General features: G+C 44.5%; 1 protein-coding gene across 1 annotated transcript in view; it reads left to right on the forward strand.

The window, feature by feature from the left end:
* Positions 1–20,896, forward strand: part of LOC131954884 (thyrostimulin beta-5 subunit) — a 52,924-nt gene extending 32,028 nt beyond the window's left edge. The window contains exons 2-3 of the mRNA XM_059318704.1: positions 9,111–9,370; positions 20,612–20,896. Of these exons, the coding sequence (XP_059174687.1) occupies positions 9,113–9,370; positions 20,612–20,806 (453 nt within the window). The 5' untranslated portion in view covers positions 9,111–9,112 and the 3' untranslated portion in view covers positions 20,807–20,896. The remainder of the gene's footprint in view (positions 1–9,110; positions 9,371–20,611) is intronic.
* Positions 20,897–21,288: the final 392 nt, after the last annotated feature.

A 21,288-nucleotide genomic window follows, 5' to 3' on the forward strand; every position in this document is an offset into this window, starting at 1 on the left:
TAATGTTAGGTATAAACACACAACATTAATCCGTATGATCTGTTTATTGAACATACTTTGGAAAATTCCTTTCAAAATGTTTTAGAAGTTTTAACTTAAAGTTTAAGGGATATCGTTTCTTAGAAAGTTGTAAGATTTACGTCTAAACGGATGAAACGAACAAAAGACAATGAAACTAACGACTCGACAGAAAAACATTTATCACAATGGCGACGATGAGCAGTGCCCCAGCAGACGATATTAAAACAGGTATGAATCATGGGATATTCGTCTGCTAACTTGTGGACATGACATTTTGATGACATCGGCCTCACAGTCTAGAAAATCTGGCATCTGGGTCTGTCATCTCTGGACCAGTCGCGTGATTTACCGCCCTCGTAAAGTCCAATACCATGGCGTAAATGGTCAGAAAATGGTCAATTTCTTGTCCATGAATGGGCAATTGAAGCGATGGCTCGATGGCTAGGGACCGGTTGATTACCGCGGGGCTGGGGCGTGGGGCGATAATGGGGTGAGATGAGGGGCGCCGGTGGAGGCGCCGGTCTACCTGCCGTGCCATCAGCACCTCCCAGACAACGACAGGAGGTGTTTGTGATGGGATGTTGTCTTTGTTTTGGATGTTTTCATCTGAACTACACACGTACACACATACACACGTACACATATACACACGTACATATATACACACATTCAGATATTCACACGTACACATATACAGACGTACACATTTATACACGTACACATATACACACGTACACATACACACGTACACACATACACATGAAGGATCACATTTTTATAGTGTTTAATATTTTATAAACCGTTGTATACATGCACGCATATATATATATATATATATATATATATATATATATATATATATATATATATATATATATATATATATATATATATATATATATATATATATGTCTGTGTACGCTCGCGATCTCTACGTAGAGTAGTTATAAAATTAAAATGTAAGAATTACTGTTTATAAATATCGTTGTTAAAGGAACAAACGTATAAAAAACAACAACTTGAAAACAACAAGCCACACGACCATAAAGTACAGTTTCTCTCCTCCCTACCTCTTCAACGTGAGAAGGTTGATATTTGTTGGTTGGCGAAAACACGAGTAAAGTACACAGTCATCATAAGCCGATTGTACTCGATAAAATCCACTTGAAAGTCTTGCTTGTATACAGTTTATACAGTTGAAGGGGAAAGGTTAGGGTAGGACAGTCGATCCCGCTTTAGTTCTGAAGGCGTTAGGCCGTAACAATTTGCAGGCTGCATGCGTTCGTAGGGTTTAGCGTCTTTGTTTTTTTGTGGTTTGGGCGAAATTTTAATTAGACGCATGTTTGAAATCAGTGGTTAAATTAAACATACTGTCGGACAGGCTGAAAAAAATAAAAATATACTAGTGCAAGGTACAGTGATATATTCCTGCAGGATACAGTGATATATTCTTGTATCTTCCAGCTCACTTAAAAGTATCGACCATGGAATGACAAACATGACATCGCAAACATGACATCTCAACCATGACATATTAACACGTATAACATGGTTTCTATCAAACTGACATTTACCCTCTACATGACATTTTCCCGTCATATTGACATGAATTGTCGGACTGATATTTTCTTACAGACTGACATTCGATGTCACCGTACATCCCCTTCCCTTAAACCTTTACAGTTTCATTTTAAAAAGCCTCACCATAGTACCGCTCATGGCATAAAACTTATCACCCGATAGTACCGCTCACACTACCTATACTCACCCATCACAGACCCCTTTCATATTCATCGAACACTTACACCCATGTATTTTCATTTAGAACTAATCCTCTTATCTTAGTGACCCTTCCCCACCAATGTATCAGTGACCCGACCCCCTTCCCCACCAATTTATCAGTGACCCGACCCCTTCCCCACCAATATATCAGTGACCCGACCCCTTCCCCACCAATATATCAGTGACCCGACCCCTACCCCACCAATATATTAGTGACCCGACCCCCTTCCCCACCAATTTATCAGTGACCCGACCCCTTCCCCACCAATTTATCAGTGATCCGACCCCTTCCCCACCAATATATCAGTGATCCGACCCCCTTCCCCACCAATGTATCAGGTATCAGTGACCCGACCCCCTTCCCCACCAATATATCAGTGACCCGACCCCCTTCCCCACCAATATATCAGTGACCCGACCCCCTTCCCCACAAATATATCAGTGACCCGACCCCTTCCCCACCAATATATCAGTGACCCGACCCCCTTCCCCAACAATGTATCAGTGACCCGACCCCTTCCCCACCAATTTATCAGTGATCCGACCCCCTTCCCCACCCGACCCCTTCCCCACCAATATATCAGTGATCCGACCCCCTTCCCCACCAATATATCAGTGACCCGACCCCTTCCCCACCAATATATCAGTGACCCGACCCCCTTCCCCACCAATATATTAGTGATCCGACCCCCTTCCCCACCAATATATCAGTGACCCGACCCCTTCCCCACCAATTTATCAGTGATCCGACCCCCTTCCCCACCAATATATCAGTGACCCGACCCCTTCCCCACCAATTTATCAGTGATCCGACCCCCTTCCCCACCAATATTTCAGTGACCCGACCCCCTTCCCCACCAATTTATCAGTGACCCGACCCCTTCCCCACCAATTTATCAGTGATCCGACCCCTTCCCCACCAATATATCAGTGATCCGACCCCCTTCCCCACCAATGTATCAGGTATCAGTGACCCGACCCCCCTTCCCCACCAATATATCAGTGACCCGACCCCCTTCCCCACCAATATATCAGTGACCCGACCCCCTTCCCCACAAATATATCAGTGACCCGACCCCCTTCCCCAACAATGTATCAGTGACCCGACCCCTTCCCCACCAATATATCAGTGACCCGACCCCCTTCCCCAACAATGTATCAGTGACCCGACCCCTTCCCCACCAATTTATCAGTGATCCGACCCCCTTCCCCACCCGACCCCTTCCCCACCAATATATCAGTGATCCGACCCCCTTCCCCACCAATATATCAGTGACCCGACCCCTTCCCCACCAATATATCAGTGACCCGACCCCCTTCCCCACCAATATATTAGTGATCCGACCCCCTTCCCCACCAATATATCAGTGACCCGACCCCTTCCCCACCAATTTATCAGTGATCCGACCCCCTTCCCCACCAATATATCAGTGACCCGACCCCTTCCCCACCAATTTATCAGTGATCCGACCCCCTTCCCCACCAATATATCAGTGACCCGACCCCTTCCCCACCAATATATCAGTGACCCGACCCCTTCCCCACCAATTTATCAGTGACCCGACCCCTTCCCCACCAATATATCAGTGATCCGACCCCCTTCCCCACCAATGTATCAGTGACCCGACCCCTTCCCCACCAATATATCAGTGACCCGACCCCTTCCCCACCAATATATCAGTGACCGACCCCCTTCCCCACCAATGTATCAGTGACCCCACCCCTTCCCCACCAATTTATCAGTGATCCGACCCCTTCCCCACCAACGTATCAGTGACCCCACCCCTTCCCCACCAATGTATCAGTGACCTGACCCCTCCCCCACAAATGTCTAAATCAAAACGCTGATATCCCATTTGTATTTGTTGAAAAATTCATTTCCTAAGTTCACGTGTATTGAGAAGTTTGAGAATCAAAGGCCAGTAATCCAATCCTTGAAAAAGAGTTATCTTTAAGCCATGCCCCTGTCTGTGCTTTGTACCCTTGGCATTAGTTATCTCCCTCTACTCTTGTATTTGACCCGCTCACCGTACAAAGTAAACCCAACAACCAATCCATCAGATCAAGACAATCATTTACTTCAAACGTCGCCAGGGTTGTTAGCAACGACAGTTCTGATTGGAGCCCGCAAATCGCCGGACAAATACACTGTAACGTGTGCTGGTGATCCGTCTTGCCGTGAGTGGTGATGTTGCTCCCACATCACGGACACGTGTTTGAGTTCATCTTATCATTTCTGCCGGCGCTGTTTCAACTTTCAGTCGTAGGTGGCGCTGTTTCAACTTTCAGTCGTAGGTGGCGCTGTTTCAACTTTCAGTCGTAGGTGGCGCTGTTTTAACTTTTTCTCGTAGGTGGCGCTGTTTCAACTTTCAGTCGTAGGTGGCGCTGTTTTAACTTTTTCTCGTAGGTGGCGCTGTTTCAACTTTCACCCGTAGGTGGCGCTGTTTCAACTTTCATTAGAACTTGTAGGTGGCGCTGTTTCAACTTTCAGTCGCAGGTGGCGCTGTTTCAACATTCAGTCGTAGGTGGCGCTGTTTCAACTTACGCTAGAACTTGTAGGTGGCGCTGTTTCAACTTTCACCCGTAGGTGGCGCTGTTTCAACTTACGCTAGAACTTGTAGGTGGCGCTGTTTCAACTTTCACCCGTAGGTGGCGCTGTTTCAACATTCAGTCGTAGGTGGCGCTGTTTCAACTTACGCTAGAACTTGTAGGTGGCGCTGTTTCAACTTTCACCCGTAGGTGGCGCTGTTTCAACTTACGCTAGAACTTGTAGGTGGCGCTGTTTCAACTTTCACCCGTAGGTGGCGCTGTTTCAACTTACGCTAGAACTTGTAGGTGGCGCTGTTTCAACTTTCACCCGTAGGTGGCGCTGTTTCAACTTACGCTAGAACTTGTAGGTGGCGCTATTTAAATTATTACTTTAACACATAGATGGGGCTGTTTCATGAACACCCGTTTCATCTCATAGTCTGTTCCGGTGAATTAGTATCTCCAATAATTTGATCCTTGCTTATTGGATAATATCAGCGATTGATTACTTGCACCATAGAATGGTAGTGGTATGGTCGCCATGTATAAGCGGTTCGGTAGCCACATAGTAGCCTTCATATCATATGGTGGCTTTGTGGTAGCCATATGATAGTTGTGTGGTAGATGTTTGGTATCCGTATGATAGCAAAAAATACATGTACACAGCTACCATAATATGGTAGCTGTGTGGTATCCGTATGGTAGCCATATGATGTTAGGAATCCGTATGGTAGCCATATGGTAGCTGTATGTTGGCTTTAAGATAGCTGTACAAAATGACTTACCTGAAATGTAAAATCTATAAATAGAACAATACACTTTTGAAAAGCACGACTTTGTCGCGTGAATTGTAAACGTTTTAGCGCTGAAGTCGACGAAAGTGGATTCCCATCCAACATGATCCTCGCAGCTAATTTGATACTTCCATTAACGGAGTCCATAATTCATAAAACAACCAAAACCCTTGTTCATCGGGTATCCCCATGGTGCTTCCCATTTAAATTAACTCCCTTGATTGCGAGGCTCTTAATGTCACCGGTAGATGGCGCTCTGACCTAAAACACCCACTGCATCTTGAGGGGAGGGGCGGCAGCGCTATTTTTAGCTCCGCGCGGAAATTGCGCGATTGAAGCAGCCTTGAGTTAAAATTAACCGACCGTTAATGCGCACGTGCACTGTGATGTGACAAGATGATCATTAACGTGAGCAGATTTAATTAAAACACAATCCAAGTAATCTTATTTTATTTCGACATTTAATATTTAATTAATGAAACGGTAGAGTTGCATTATTCCTTATCCCCAGTGCAAAGGATCGATTTAACAGCTAGCTAGTTCTGACTAGAAAGTGGAATTAAATCTCATTCAAAAACGTCTCTCAAATTTATAGGATAATAAAAATGTCTCAAGTAGCTTACTATTATGCGCTTACATAAAAATATGTGTAATAAGCCTACATGTTTTTGCGTGTTTTCTTTAAAATTCGGCCATTTTATTTTTTTTTTTTGCTTTTATTATTAGACTTAAGAGTTTGATTGTGTTTTTAATTTGTTATTTTTTTTTTTGCCCGCAACTTTACATGTGATTTGTTTAGACAAAGTTTGTTTTTAGAAATGACAGATCTATTACGAACTTCTCATTAAATTCCGTTTAATGAATGATGACAGAAGCCTTGTTGTTTTTACAAGTTTAGCCGTTAAGTGCCGCAGAAACCTGCAGAGACTGTCATTCCTAGCAGACTTCCGGTACTGACATTAACAGCAGAGTTTCTTCCAGGCATCTCTTTGGGTTTTGCCCCCCCCCCCCCCAACGAAATGAAATTTCTATAATTTATATAGAAAATATATACTTTTAACAGTGTCCGCCCCCCGAAGAAAGTCTACCGCCCCCCCCCCCCCCCCGAAAATTTCAAGTGCCCCCCCCCCCCCCGCCCCGGAGAAAAAAGTCTGGAAGAATCACTGATCAACAGGGCAGTGGGTCTCTAAAACACGTGGTTTATTTAATGAATTTTACGCTACGGCACCACGTGTCAGAGTTAGGGATGTCATATGCGTCATATACGGATGTCACATGTGTCATATGGCACATGAGAGATGTCACACGTGTCATATGTCATGGCATATTAGGTACGTCATTCACACCCCCACCACCGACCACTTTATTTTTAATTGTAGTTACTTATATGTCGTCCTCTATCTCGAGCCTATTTCCCAGCATACTGAATTTTGAATACCATAAACAGTCATTCACGTCTATTTAACCTAATGTCCCCCCCCCTCTCTCCACACCTCTGATCCAGCTCCTAACATCTCCCCCCTCTCTCCACAGCTATCAGCCAGGCACCCCTGCTACTCCACACACCTTGTATTAGCCCCGCTCCTAACATCTCCCCCCTCTCCACACACCTTGTATTAGCCCCGCTCCTAACATCTCCCCCTCTCCACACACCTTGTATTAGCCCAGCTCCTAACATCTCCCCCCTCTCTCCACAGCTATGAGCCAGGCACCCCTGATACTCCACAAACCTTGTATTAGCCCAGCTCCTAACATCTCCCCCCTCTCTCCACAGCTATGAGCCAGGCACCCCTGATACTCCACACACCTTGTATTAGCCCAGCTCCTAACATCTCCCCCTCTCTCCACACACCTTGTATTAGCCCAGCTCCTAACATCTCCCCCCTCTCTCCACACACCTTGTATTAGCCCAGCTCCTAACATCTCCCCCCTCTCTCCACAGCTATGAGCCAGGCACCCCTGCTACTCCACACACCTTGTATTAGCCCAGCTCCTAACATCTCTCCCTTCTCTCCACACACCTTGTATTAGCCCAGCTCCTAACATCTCCCCCCTCTCTCCACAGCTATGAGCCAGGCACCCCTGCTACTCCACAAACCTTGTATTAGCCCAGCTCCTAACATCTCCCCCCTCTCTCCACATAGCTTGTATTAGCCCAGCTCCTAACATCTCCCCCCTCTCTCCACACACCTTGTATTAGCCCAGCTCCTAACATCTCCCCCCTCTCTCCACAGCTATGAGCCAGGCACCCCTGCTACTCCACACACCTTGTATTAGCCCAGCTCCTAACATCTCCCCCCCTCTCCACACACCTTGTATTAGCCCCGCTCCTAACATCTCCCCCTCTCCACACACCTTGTATTAGCCCAGCTCCTAACATCTCCCCCCCCTCTATCTACAGCTATGAGCCAGGCACCCCTGCTACTCCACACACCTTGTATTAGCCCAGCTCCTAACATCTCCCCCCTCTCTCCACAAACCTTGTATTAGCCCAGCTCCTAACTTCTCTCCCCTCTCTCCACACACCTTGTATTAGCCCAGCTCCTAACATCTCCCCCCTCTCTCCACACACCTTGTATTAGCCCAGCTCCTAACATCTCCCCCTCTCTCCACAGCTATGAGCCAGGCACCCCTGCTACTCCACACACCTTGTATTAGCCCAGCTCCTAACATCTCCCCCTCTCTCCACACACCTTGTATTAGCCCAGCTCCTAACATCTCCCCCTCTCTCCACACACCTTGTATTAGCCCAGCTCCTAACATCTCCCCCCTCTCTCCACAGCTATGAGCCAGGCACCCCTGCTACTCCACACACATTGTATTAGCCCAGCTCCTAACATCTCCCCCCTCTCTCCACACACCTTGTATTAGCCCAGCTCCTAACATCTCCCCCCTCTCTCCACACACCTTGTATTAGCCCAGCTCCTAACATCTCCCCCCTCTCTCCACAGCTATGAGCCAGGCACCCCTGCTACTCCACACACCTTGTATTAGCCCAGCTCCTAACATCTCTCCCCTCTCTCCACACACCTTGTATTAGCCCAGCTCCTAACATCTCCCCCCTCTCTCCACACACCTTGTATTAGCCCAGCTCCTAACATCTCCCCCTCTCTCCACACAACTTGTATTAGCCCAGCTCCTAACATCTCTCCCCTCTCTCCACACACCTTGTATTAGCCCAGCTCCTAACATCTCCCCCCTCTCTCCACACACCTTGTATTAGCCCAGCTCCTAACATCTCCCCCCTCTCTCTACAGCTATGAGCCAGGCACCCCTGCTACTCCACACACCTTGTATTAGCCCAGCTCCTAACATCTCCCCCCTCTCTCCACACACCTTGTATTAGCCCAGCTCCTAACATCTCCCCCCTCTCTCTACAGCTATGAGCCAGGCACCCCTGCTACTCCACACACCTTGTATTAGCCCAGCTCCTAACATATTCCCCCCTCTCCACACACCTTGTATTAGCCCAGCTCCTAACATCTCCCCCTCTCTCCACACACCTTGTATTAGCCCAGCTCCTATCATCTCCACCCTCTCTCCACACACCTTGTATTAGCCCAGCTCCTAACATCTCCCCCCTCTCTCCACAGCTATGAGCCAGGCTCCTCCACACACCTTGTATTAGCCCCGCTCCTAACATCTCCCCCCTCTCTCTACAGCTATGAGCCAGGCACCCCTGCTACTCCACACACCTTGTACTAGCCCAGCTCCTAACATCTTCCCCTCTCCACACACCTTGTATTAGCCCAGCTCCTAACATCTCCCCCTCTCTCCACACACCTTGTATTAGCCCAGCTCCTATCATCTCCCCCTCTCTCCACACATCTTGTATTAGCCCAGCTCCTAACATCTCCCCCCTCTCTCCACAGCTATGAGCCAGGCTCCTCCACACACCTTGTATTAGCCCCGCTCCTAACATCTCCCCCTCTCCACACACCTTGTATTAGCCCAGCTCCTAACATCTCCCCCCTCTCTCCACAGCTATGAGCCAGGCACCCCTGCTACTCCACACACCTTGTATTAGCCCAGCTCCTGCAGTTGTCGCCGTGTTCCTTGTTGTCCTGAGTCTTGTCATGCCGCCATCTGCCCTCATCGACCCCAGTACCACCCTGGGATGTCACGTGCGCAGCTACCGGTTCCGCTACACCAAACCCCCAATCTACGACAGCGACGGCACCCTCCTCACGTGCACCGGCTTCGTCACGGTCAACTCCTGTTGGGGTCGCTGTGACTCCAGTGAGGTGAGTAACCTTTTGACCTTATGACCTCTGTAGTCTTTGTTGTCTTAAAACCTAGTTTTGGGTGAGGGTTGTAGGAACTACCAGAACACTTGAAGAAGGTGACCGTTCTAGATAACACCCGGGTCTAGAACCCACGCTTTCTTGAGGTTTCGGCTGAAATAGATGTAAACATGAACTTTGACCTCTATAGAATACGATTGTATGAGCCCAATCCTCTGGTTTGGGCGTAGAGTAGGCTCTTGTCTCCGCGGATACCCAGCAAGTACTGACAGAGGTCTCTGGGCACTGAGACTAGACCAGCGTCCTGCTTGAGGGTCTGGGCACTGAGACTAGACCAGCGTCCTGCTTGAGGGTCTGGGCACTGAGACTAGACCAGCGTCCTGCTTGAGGGTCTGGGCACTGAGACTAGACCAGCGTCCTGCTTGAGGGTCTGGGCACTGAGACTAGACCAGCGTCCTGCTTGAGGGTCTGGGCACTGAGACTAGACCAGCGTCCTGCTTGAGGGTCTGGGCATTGAGACTAGACCAGCGTCCTGCTTGAGGGTCTGGGCACTGAGACTAGACCAGCGTCCTGCTTGAGGGTCTGGGCACTGAGACTAGACCAGCGTCCTGCTTGAGGGTCTGGGCACTGAGACTAGACCAGCGTCCTGCTTGAGGGTCTGGGCACTGAGACTAGACCAGCGTCCTGCTTGAGGGTCTGGGCACTGAGACTAGACCAGCGTCCTGCTTGAGGGTCTGGGCACTGAGACTAGACCAGCGTCCTGCTTGAGGGTCTGGGCACTGAGACTAGACCAGCGTCCTGCTTGAGGGTCTGGGCACAGACTAGACCAATGTCCTTATTGAGGTTCTGACTCAAAAGAAGCTCGGACCTCAGTCATTCCACTCAAGTGACCTGGTATGTTTACACCGACCAGATGTCAGTCCGGACTGACCAATGACAGATAACCGAAACACAGCTTATTGGTACAAATACCTCTTGTGGATAATCTTGTACGTCGAACGCTCATTCTCCAACCTTCCCCATACCAATCTTTTGTCCCCGTAAAATATATGGGTCTTGTTTTTAGAGAAAAACAAAACAAAAACAAACCAACGAATAGATTAGAAATATAAATCAAGCTTATAAAAAGAAAATACATTTTTACTAATAAAAATGGAGGGTGGGAAGGGGTAGGGGTGAGGGTGGGGGGGGGGGGGGGGGTGGAAATGTGGGAGGGGATCAATTTAAGACGAATTCAAAGAAATGATATACACCCATGGTACACCCCAACAGACTTACATGAATATATCATGTCGGAACGGTCATGCTAGTCCACCCGACATTAGAAGTATTTAGCCACTTTGCTGGACGGGACTAATTTAATTACTGTAATAGGATTTACATTGTTTTTCCTCTACACTTATAACTGTTCTTGCGAGTGTAACGTTAAGAACATCCCAGTCTTCAAAGACATTCCGCCTCTACCCCCACTCTACCCCCACTCTACCCAGACATTCCACCTCTACCCCCACTCTACCCCCACTCTACCCAGACAATCCACCTCTACACCATTGATTTTTTTTACGCCTTAGAAAATGTCCGGCCGGCGCCAAGAGATAGATCTCCATTCTAATAGGCCGATGTGTATCGGGGAAAATAGAATTACGATTTAATAATGAGACTGGTGAAGCGTAGAGCTGTTGGGGAATTCCCTGTTGGCTATTTTTAGCCGTGACTGATGGGCGACTTTATTTAAAACGTTTTCTGTTGTCAATACTGCAGTTGGCGACAAAATGACTGAATCACTCGGACGGTTAGCTATTAAATATAATAACATATACATACCCACAACCAACCTCCCAATCAGCCAAACACCCAACCAAACAATCACTCAAATTACCCGAACAACCAAACCAAACAAGCAACAAACCAGTTAGCCAAAGTAATAGTCAGGCACCAGAGGCGTAGTGATCCCTCCGGCGCCCGGGGCGGACTTTCAATTTTGACCCCTTCCTTCCATTTCTATATGGAAGGAAAAAAGTTTGAAAAGGTTTATGGAGCTTCTTACTATTTACTATCCTGTAACAGTTCCCATGTTAGTGCCACAAAAAACAGTTAAACCAGTGTGTAAAGTTTTTTATTTTCGTAATTTTAATCATGTATAATTCCATAATCAGGTTAAAATGAGCTTTTAATTCATTTTTTTTACTTCCTTTGGCGCCCATTCGGGTCGGCGACCGGGGCAGCCACCCCATCCGCGCTCCCCTAGCTACGCCACTGTCAGGCACTCTAAAGCCAGACACACACACTTATATACAAAAAACCTTAGGACACACACTAAGGCACCGTTCAACCCAGATACACACACCAAGACACACAAGCACGCACATACACACACACACACACACCAAGACACACACACACACACCAAGACACACAAGCACACACACACACACACACCAAGACACACAAGCACGCACACACACAAGTACGCAAATGTTTTCTGTATCAGCGACCACCCCCGGATTAACTAAAGCTTACATATTTATGCAGCCTCACCCGGGGACAATTTATCTCCCATTTTCTCAATGCTTTCTTTACAAGGGACGCAACTGCTTGAATAAAACCCTACACCCGTTTTTTTACCGTAGGACTTTGGTAACAATTTCTAAGGTTTTTAAACTGATACACATTATGTTTGTTCAGAATCACACAAGGCTCTTATTTTAAGGAATAAAATCCTGAATCATGAAAAAAACAACAACTACCAAACATGTTCAGTAATAATTTCGTCACAACGATCCTCTAAAATTACTTGCCTAGTCAATGTCTAAATTAAACTAAAAGTAAAGATCCCTTACTGATGGCCCATGAACAAATGAAGTAGAGTCATTTTATTTTATGACCTCAGTATTGTGAGGTCAGCACTACACCTAGCTGCCTTTTTCCTAACGCCAATCAGTTACCCATCAGAGCTGGGTGGACTCAATGAGGTTGTTTATAAATCTGGATTAGAACTCGAGACCTTCGGATTATGCTCAACAAATTAATCGATGTTAACGTCAGGGGCGTAGCGAGGGGGGGGGGGGGGGGGGGGCGGGGGTGCGGACCGCACCGGGTGACACCATTTAGGGAGGTGACACCAAGGCAAAAAATAACACAATATATAGAGAAAAACTTGAGGGGGGGGGGTGCAAATCGAAAGTTTGGGGGGGGGGTGCAACGCCTCTGGGGGGGGGGGGGGGGGGTGACACCATTAAGTGCCGCACCGGGTGACACCCGACCTCGCTACGCCACTGGTTAACGTTAGGTTTCGACCTAAAACTAGCGACGTTTAGACTTTATCCTCCATCTAAACGACACGACAGTGGTCCATATGTCGGCCCTCCTCCCCATCTAAACGACACGACGGTGGGCCATATGACGGCCCTCGCCTAGCCGCTAACGAGTTTGCACAGAGATCTGATTTAGTTGTTCCAAACACGGAATCGATACTGCAATCAAATTCAGATTTTGTTTCAAATTAAATTATCGATTTGGAATCGATTTAACATGACCATACTCGTGCCTTTGACGCCGAACCATTCTGTGCAAAGATGGAACTATGCCCGTGGTCTCATTGTACAAGCCACATCCTTTCCTAAATCTTGGAAGGATGGTGCGTACGTTTTCAAAGAGTTTTGGAGAGTGCAGCTACGAATCTTGTTTGTGAAGGAATGGTGCGTACGTTTTCAATGAGTTCTGGAGAGTGCATCAATAAATCTTGTGGGTGTTTGTACACAGCTGGGGGTGACTGATGCCACGTTGTTCCAGGATAGGTCACGTGGTTTGCCTTTCAGAGTGGAACCGGAAGTGGTGGTTAATGGTGCGAAAAGAAAATGTCAAGGTGGATTTTGTTGCCTCGTGTGTTGACGGAAGGGAATGAAATCTTTCTGTTCTGGTGGGGTAGATCAGGAAATCTTTCTGTTCTGGTGGGGGTAGGTCAGGAAATCTTTCTGTTCTGGTGGGGGTAGGTCAGGAAATCTTTCTGTTATGGTGGGGGTAGGTGAGGAAATCTTTCTGTTATGGTGGGGGTAGGTGAGGAAATCTTTCTGTTATGGTGGGGGTAGGTGAGGAAATCTTTCTGTTCTGGTGGGGGTAGGTGAGGAAATCTTTCTGTTCTGGTGGGGGTAGGTGAGGAAATCTTTCTGTTCTTGTGGGGGTAGGTCAGGAAATCTTTCTGTTATGGTGGGGGTAGGTCAGGAAATCTTTCTGTTCTGGTGGGGGTAGGTGAGGAAATCTTTCTGTTATGGTGGGGGTAGGTGAGGAAATCTTTCTGTTATGGTGGGGGTAGGTGAGGAAATCTTTCTGTTATGGTGGGGGTAGGTGAGGAAATCTTTGTGTTATGGTGGGGGTAGGTCAGGAAATCTTTCTGTTATGGTGGGGGTAGGTCAGGCAATCGTTCTGTTCTGGTGGGGGTAGGTGAGGAAATCTTTCTGTTCTGGTGGGGGTAGGTGAGGAAATCTTTCTGTTATGGTGGGGGTAGGTCAGGAAATCTTTCTGTTATGGTGGGGGTAGGTGAGGAAATCTTTCTGTTCTGGTGGGGGTAGGTGAGGAAATCTTTCTGTTATGGTGGGGGTAGGTGAGGAAATCTTTCTGTTCTGGTGGGGGTAGGTGAGGAAATCTTTCTGTTATGGTGGGGGTAGGTCAGGAAATCTTTCTGTTCTGGTGGGGGTAGGTGAGGAAATCTTTCTGTTATGGTGGGGGTAGGTGAGGAAATCTTTCTGTTATGGTGGGGGTAGGTCAGGAAATCTTTCTGTTATGGTGGGGGTAGGTCAGGAAATCTTTCTGTTCTGGTGGGGGTAGGTGAGGAAATCTTTCTGTTCTGGTGGGGCTAGGTCAGGAAATCTTTCTGTTATGGTGGGGGTAGGTCAGGAAATCTTTCTGTTCTGGTGGGGGTAGGTGAGGAAATCTTTCTGTTCTGGTGGGGGTAGGTTTGGAAATCTTTCTGTTCTGGTGGGGGTAGGTCAGGAAATCTTTCTGTTATGGTGGGGCTAGGTCAGGAAATCTTTCTGTTCTGGTACGGGTAGGTAAGGAAATCTTTCTGTTCTGGTGGAAGTAGGTGAGGAAATCTTTCTGTTATGGTGGGGGTAGGTCAGGAAATCTTTCAGTTATGATGGGGGTAGGTGAGGAAATCTTTCTGTTCTGGTGGGGGTAGGTGAGGAAATCTTTCTGTTATGGTGGGGGTAGATGAGGAAATCTTTCTGTTATGGTTGGTGTAGGTCAGGAAATCTTTCTGTTCCGGTGGGGGTAGGTCAGGAAATCTTTCTATTTTAGTGGTGGTAGGTCAATGTGTTGATGGGGCGCCAAAAGGGTTCTCGTTTTTGTATTGATCCAAAGAGCCTTTAAACAGTGCAGTCAAATACTAGAGGTCAAAGTTATATGCCAAACGTCACAGTTAAATGTCAAATGTCACAGTTAAATGCCAAATGTCACAGTTAAATGTCAAATGTCACACCAGACATTTTTAATTTTACTTCTCCAATCAAGTCACTTATTACATCTGACTGTCAGCTCCCCTCCCCCACTCCCCCTCCAAACCCACACCCGTCCTCCCACCCACAGAATAGCGACATGAATAAATTTATTTTAAAACTTCTAACACAGCAGTCTTTAACAATAGAAGGGATGCGGTCAGTACCCCAGATCCCAACCCTTCGTCATGCCAGTGTCACGTGACTCTATCGTGACTGCCTGTCATGTGACTCTATCGTGATTGCCTGTCACGTGGCTCCCTCTCACGTGGCTCTATCGTGACTGCATGTCACGTGACTCGGTTAATGTGAGAATTGTGTCTGAGTAACTTGTCACTGTGGTGTGTTCTCTGTGACGTGTTTGCACAGGCGTACAGGGTTTCTTTCATGCATTATTCTCTGAGCGGCGGTGGGGGTACTAGAAAATTCTGGGGTGGCACTTCAAACTGGTTTAAATACATATTTTCTGCTTTATGTAGACATTTTATTATGTATCTATTTGCTCCCGGGGGGGGGGGTGGTGGATGGGCGTGACAGTGCATGTTCCTGTAAGAACTGCGTGTTTGTGTTTGTATGACGTATTTCACCGATGTCTTACCACGTGCCTGTCTAGCGCGTGCCACTTAGCTGCTGACAGATAGAGTGCTAAAAATAGCTCACGTCAGTGTCAAACAACTTTGACCTCTTGACCTTTTCGATTTTTTGAGCAATCAGAGTATACAAATCTCATACAAAAACATGTCCTAATTACACATCAGGAATAAAAACACGCATTTTTAAAAAAAAATCAATGGAATAATTTTAATTTTTTTTTTTTAAAATAACATAAAATTGAGATTGAAGAATGAATTGATATTTTGTGGGTGACAATCTTAACGAAGCCTAGTTGTTTAAATTAGCTGAACAATTTAATGATAGACATAAGGGATAAGGAAATTGGTGTCAAAGCTGTTTGTTGTTTGTTGATTTTAAATTGTTTCGATACAGCTGTTAAAATTACTTGTTTAATAACAGAAGATAGTTTTTAAAACTTTTTAACTGGTCACATCAGATATTATTTCTAGAGAAAACTAGTTCCAACTTTACAAGTACATAGTAGTAGCTGCTACAAATAAATGGTACACATCATTACTTTAACATACACTAGTTGTTGTTGGGGTTGGGAAGGGGTTGTGGAAGTTTGGTTTGGTAGTAAGAGAGTGTGTTTATTGGTTGGGAAATGTGTTTAGTGGTTGGGAAATGTGTTTAATGGTTTGGGAGTGTGTTTAGTGGTTGGGGAATTTGTTTAGTGGTTGGAAAGTGTGTTTAGTAGTTGAGAAGTGTGTTTAGTGGTTGGGGAATTTGTTTAGTGGTTGGGGAGTGTGTTTAGTGGTTGGGGAGTGTGTTTAGTGGTTGGGGAGTGTGTTTAGTGGTTGGGGAGTGTGTTTAGTGGTTGGGGAGTGTTGGCATGCGTGGTGTGAGTAGTGTAAAAAAATTAATAGTATCTCCCCTTCCGCCTTCATCGTTTCCCTCTCCCACACTGGATCAAATACTTCAAAGCTTTAATGAAACACGAAAACAACAAACTGTTTCCTACTACATTTCAACATTTTAAAGTTGTTTACAATACTGAATATCGACTGCCACTCCCACCACTACCCCACCCTGACCCTTTCCCCACCCTCATCACTTTCATACCCTCACCCTCTTTTCCACACTACCCCTACTCCACCCACACCCTCACCCCTTTTCCACCCACACCCTTTCCTCATCCCTATCCCCACCCACAAACTAATCCTTACCATCACCCCTTCCCCACCCTCACCCCACTTACAAATGACGAAAGGTCTCCACCCAAATGACATGTTCTATTTAGAGCGCCGAAAGTTAAGTCGACAAGTTATTGGAAACCGGAAGTGGAAGAGGAGACTAGTCACTCAAGAAGTTCTTTACACACCAACCATCAACATCCGTTGATCGCTTTACACACCAAACATCACCACCAAGTGATCGCTGTACACACCAAACATCACCACCAACTGATCGCTTTACACACCGAACATCCCCACCAACTTTAGACACCAAACATCACCACCAACTTTACACACCAAACATCACCACCAACTTTACACACCAAACATCACCACCAACTTTACACACCAAACATCACCACCAACTGATCGCTTTACACACCAAACATTATAATCGGACAAGTTTGACTAAAACACATAAAATATGCTACCTGAAACCATTCTTTGTGGAATAAAAGGTCAAAAAGTAGAGAACAATTTTTTACGGATTAGAAAAAATGGCGCGCGGGGAAAGTGTTGAAAAGCACCGGAAATGATATGTCCGAGGGTTGTATTTCCCGTCACACGAGAAGTGTGGATCACGCGAGATGTTCTAATAAGGCACAAATAGCACAGGTTAATAGGTGACAAGAGGGGGCTTTAAATATTTGTCACAAATCTAGCAAAAGCACATTAAATATTTGTCACAAATCTAACAGTAACACATTAAATATTTGTCAGAAAATCTAGCAAAAACACATTGATATATAGTGTACAAATGTAACAAAAACACATTAAATATTTGTCACAAATCTGACAAAAACACATTAAATATTTGTCACAAATCTGACAAAAACACATTAAATATTTTTCACTAATGTGACAAAAACATATTAAATATTTGTCACAAATCTAGCAAAAACACAATAAATATTTGTCACAAATCTGACCAAAAAAAATTAAATATTTGCCACAAATCTAACAAAAACACATTAAATATTTGTCACAAATCTAACAAAACACATTAAATATTTGTCACAAATCTGACAAAAACACAATAAATATTTGTCACAAATCTAACAAAACCACTTTAAATATTTGTCACAAATCTAACAAAAACACATTAAATATTTGTCACAAATCTAACAAAACACATTAAATATTTGTCACAAATCTGACAAAAACACAATAAATATTTGTCACAAATCTGACAAAAACACATTAAATATTTGTCACAAATCTGACAAAAACACATTAAATATTTGTCACAAATCTAACAAAAACACATTAAATATTTTTCACAAATCTAACAAAATCACAATACGTATTATCAACAGAAATCTTGCAATTTTAGAAAATACTCCAATTAATATTTCTGCAACAAAAGCAGAAAGAAATTTCAAATACAAATAACAAACATTATTTGCGAGATGAATAATTTCGTAAATGAAAAAAAAGGTTTCTAAAACCATTTAAACCCAGAGATAAAGCAATCTAGCCGGAGTCTAAAAGATGTGGTTTAATAGAAAGATAGATGGAGAAAGAATTGTGGGGGAGGTAATGAGAGTTGGAGGAAGACATTCGAGAGGCGCTAATGAGGGAGGACAACGAGGGGAGAAATTTGGGGGGGTGTGTTCGGGAGGAGGAGGAGGATGGATTGATAGTAAGACGGAGGTTAAGAGCTTAATCAGGGGACGCCATTAGGTTAAGCAAGGAGATCAAGGGGAGTAAGAAGATACACAAGGAGAAATGACAAAATAAGCGGAAATCTTGGAAAGTTGTTAGGAGGGAAGGTGAGCGAAACTGGGGAGGGGGGAGGATGTTTAGTGTAGAGGATGTGAGGAGAGAGGGGAGGTGAGGGAGACATGAGTTCAACATTTACATTGACAAACACAAACAAACTCTACCTACACACAAACCCTATATACAATCCTACTCACATACACTTTACCCACACACAAACCCTACACACACACAAACCCTACCCGCACACAAACCCTACTTATAAACAAATCCTAATCACACACAAACCCTACTTATAAACAATCCCTACTACACACAAACCCTACCCACACACGAACCCTACTTATAAACAAACCCTACTCCCACACAGGAAACCACTCACACACCAACCTTACCAACAAACAAACCCAACCCACACACAAACTCTACCCACACACAAACCCTACTTATAAACAAACCCTGCTCACACAAGTCCCAATTCCACACTTTTCTGATTCCACCACCTCCCCACACAACCCCCACCCACATACCCCCCCCCCCCCCAACCCAGCTGTCAAACACACAGAGATCTGACGTTACAATCTTAACGCCGAAGCTATCCACAAAGTAACCCGACTTTACGTATTCTTCCCCTGGTTTGGCTCTCCACCACTTCCGGTTCTAGCTAATGGATCCTAAAACCTACAGCAGCATGATATAAGCAAATTATCCTAGGATGGCTCTATCCCAAGTCAATCCACAACAAGGGCGGTAATCGCGGGTCCTAACGAAAATATATTTTTCCGTTTCTAGCTAGGCTGACACATTTATACAAACCTTAAACACAGACTCAAGACAAGCTGAATAAATCTCATACAAACATTAAACACGGACTGAAGACAAGCTGAATAAATCTCAACTTTTCCCAGAAGATCAAAGTATTTTAAACTTAAACAATTCAATGTTTTAGTGTTGGTTTCCGTTATGTTAGAGACGAACTAAACAAAGACATTACTTTAAAAAACTGCACCGGGTGTGATGAGGTTGCCTTAAAGAAGAGACAATGCTGACACAGATGCCCCGTCCCTCCCGTTTCTATATACAGTTATTCCTGTCTGGAAAAAGCGCCCCCCCCCCCCCCAAGTTGAAAAAGTTTGTGGCGCTCCTTACCAGTTACTACCCCGAAAGATTTACTATTTCGGTGCCATAAAATTGATATAGAAAACAGATCCGTGTGTAAAGCCTTGTACTCGTCTATTTCCGTAACTTTGACTGTGTATGATTAGATACTTCAGCTTAAAACGAGCTTTTAAATTAATTTTTCTACCTCTATTGGCGCCCCATTGGAGTCGGCGCCCGGGTGCGTCCGCCCCACCCGACCTCCCCTAGCTACGCCACCGCGCCGACTTCGTTTTTAGCGCTAGAGATTAAAAATAAATTTGGGTTGTCCTTGTGTAGTAACATTATCCTGGATCTTAAAATAAATTTGGGTTGTCCTTGTGTAGTAACATTATCCTGGATCTTAAAATAAATTTGGGTTGTCCTTGTGTAGTAACATTATCCTGGATCTTAAAATAAATTTGGGTTGTCCTTGTGTAGTAACATTATCCTGGATCTTAAAATAAATCTGTTTACTTCAGACTCGGGGATTGTTTTTGTACTCAAATCCGTAAATAAGTGAAATATATCGTAAATATAGATTAAGCTTTGATCAAAGGTTTGGTGCTACGTTAGATTAAACTGATAAAAATGGAAAGCAAATCAAAACTATGAGCTAGTGCATCAAAGGCTATGAAAGTTCTCTGTGAACTTTTTGTTAAATATTAAACGTCTACTGTTTTGTTGAAAATTTGGTGTCGATTTTTTTTTGTTAAAAAAATTGATATCGACTTTAAAAAAGAAGTAAATGTTAACTTTAAAAAAAAAATTGATATAAATTTTTAGTTAAAAATAAATGTCAGTTTTTTTTGTTAAAACTTAAATGTAAAATCATCGTTAATAATATAATAATAACTTTTTTAAATTAAAAATTTGTTATGCCACTTTTTGTTTAAATTTGAACTCAACTTAAATTTAATAAAAAAACTATCGTTAAAAATGTGACATCAACTTTTGCTTTTAAATTGACTTTAAACTTAATATCAACTTTCGTTAAAAATGTGATGTCAACTTTTGGTTAAAAAATAAATGTTAACATTTTTGTTAAAAATTTAATATGATCTATTTATTAACACGCCCTCTTGTGTTCCCGTCCCCAGTTCGGCGACTACGTGATGCCCTACAAGGTCTCCAACCACCCCGTCTGTAGCTATACCGGACGGTCCAGGAGGAGAGCCTTGCTCACGGAGTGCGAGGGGTACCCCGACCCCACCGTGGAGGTCTTCGACGCCACCGGCTGTGAATGCAAGTTGTGTAACTCAGACTACATGAGCTGTGAAAACCTCAACGGGTAACACGTGACTTGTACGGGGTGATGCCGTCGACGACAAAGATCCCACCAGTGTTAACCATGTTTGCTTTTGTTTCCAACATTAAAAAAATTAACTATGGTAGCTGGTGGTGTGGGCTTAGTTATTTGGTGTTGTTCCTGTATTTGTGTTTTTTGTGTGTTATTTGTTGGAGAGTTTTTTGTTACTTGTTGGAGAGTTTTTTGTTATTTGTTGGAGAGTTTTTTGTTATTTGTCGGAGTTTTTGTTTTGTTATTTGTTGGAGAATTTTTTGTAATTTGTTAGTTTTTTATTTGTTGGAGAGTTTTTTGTTATTTGTTTATTATTTGTGGCTATAGCTACGGTTAGTTTTTGTTCATCGTTAGGCCAAAGTTCCGAGTTCTGGCAGATAAGGCTCGATCCTTTCCAACACTGACAATTAAGAACGAAGAAGAAGATTCGTTGAGCCAATGTTTGACATGCATCAAAGATTGATCCATTGTTTTTCC

The sequence above is a fragment of the Physella acuta genome, unplaced genomic scaffold (assembly GCF_028476545.2).
Source record: "Physella acuta isolate Inbredline_101_S28 unplaced genomic scaffold, ASM2847654v3 ptg001037l, whole genome shotgun sequence".
Taxonomy (NCBI): domain Eukaryota; kingdom Metazoa; phylum Mollusca; class Gastropoda; family Physidae; genus Physella; species Physella acuta.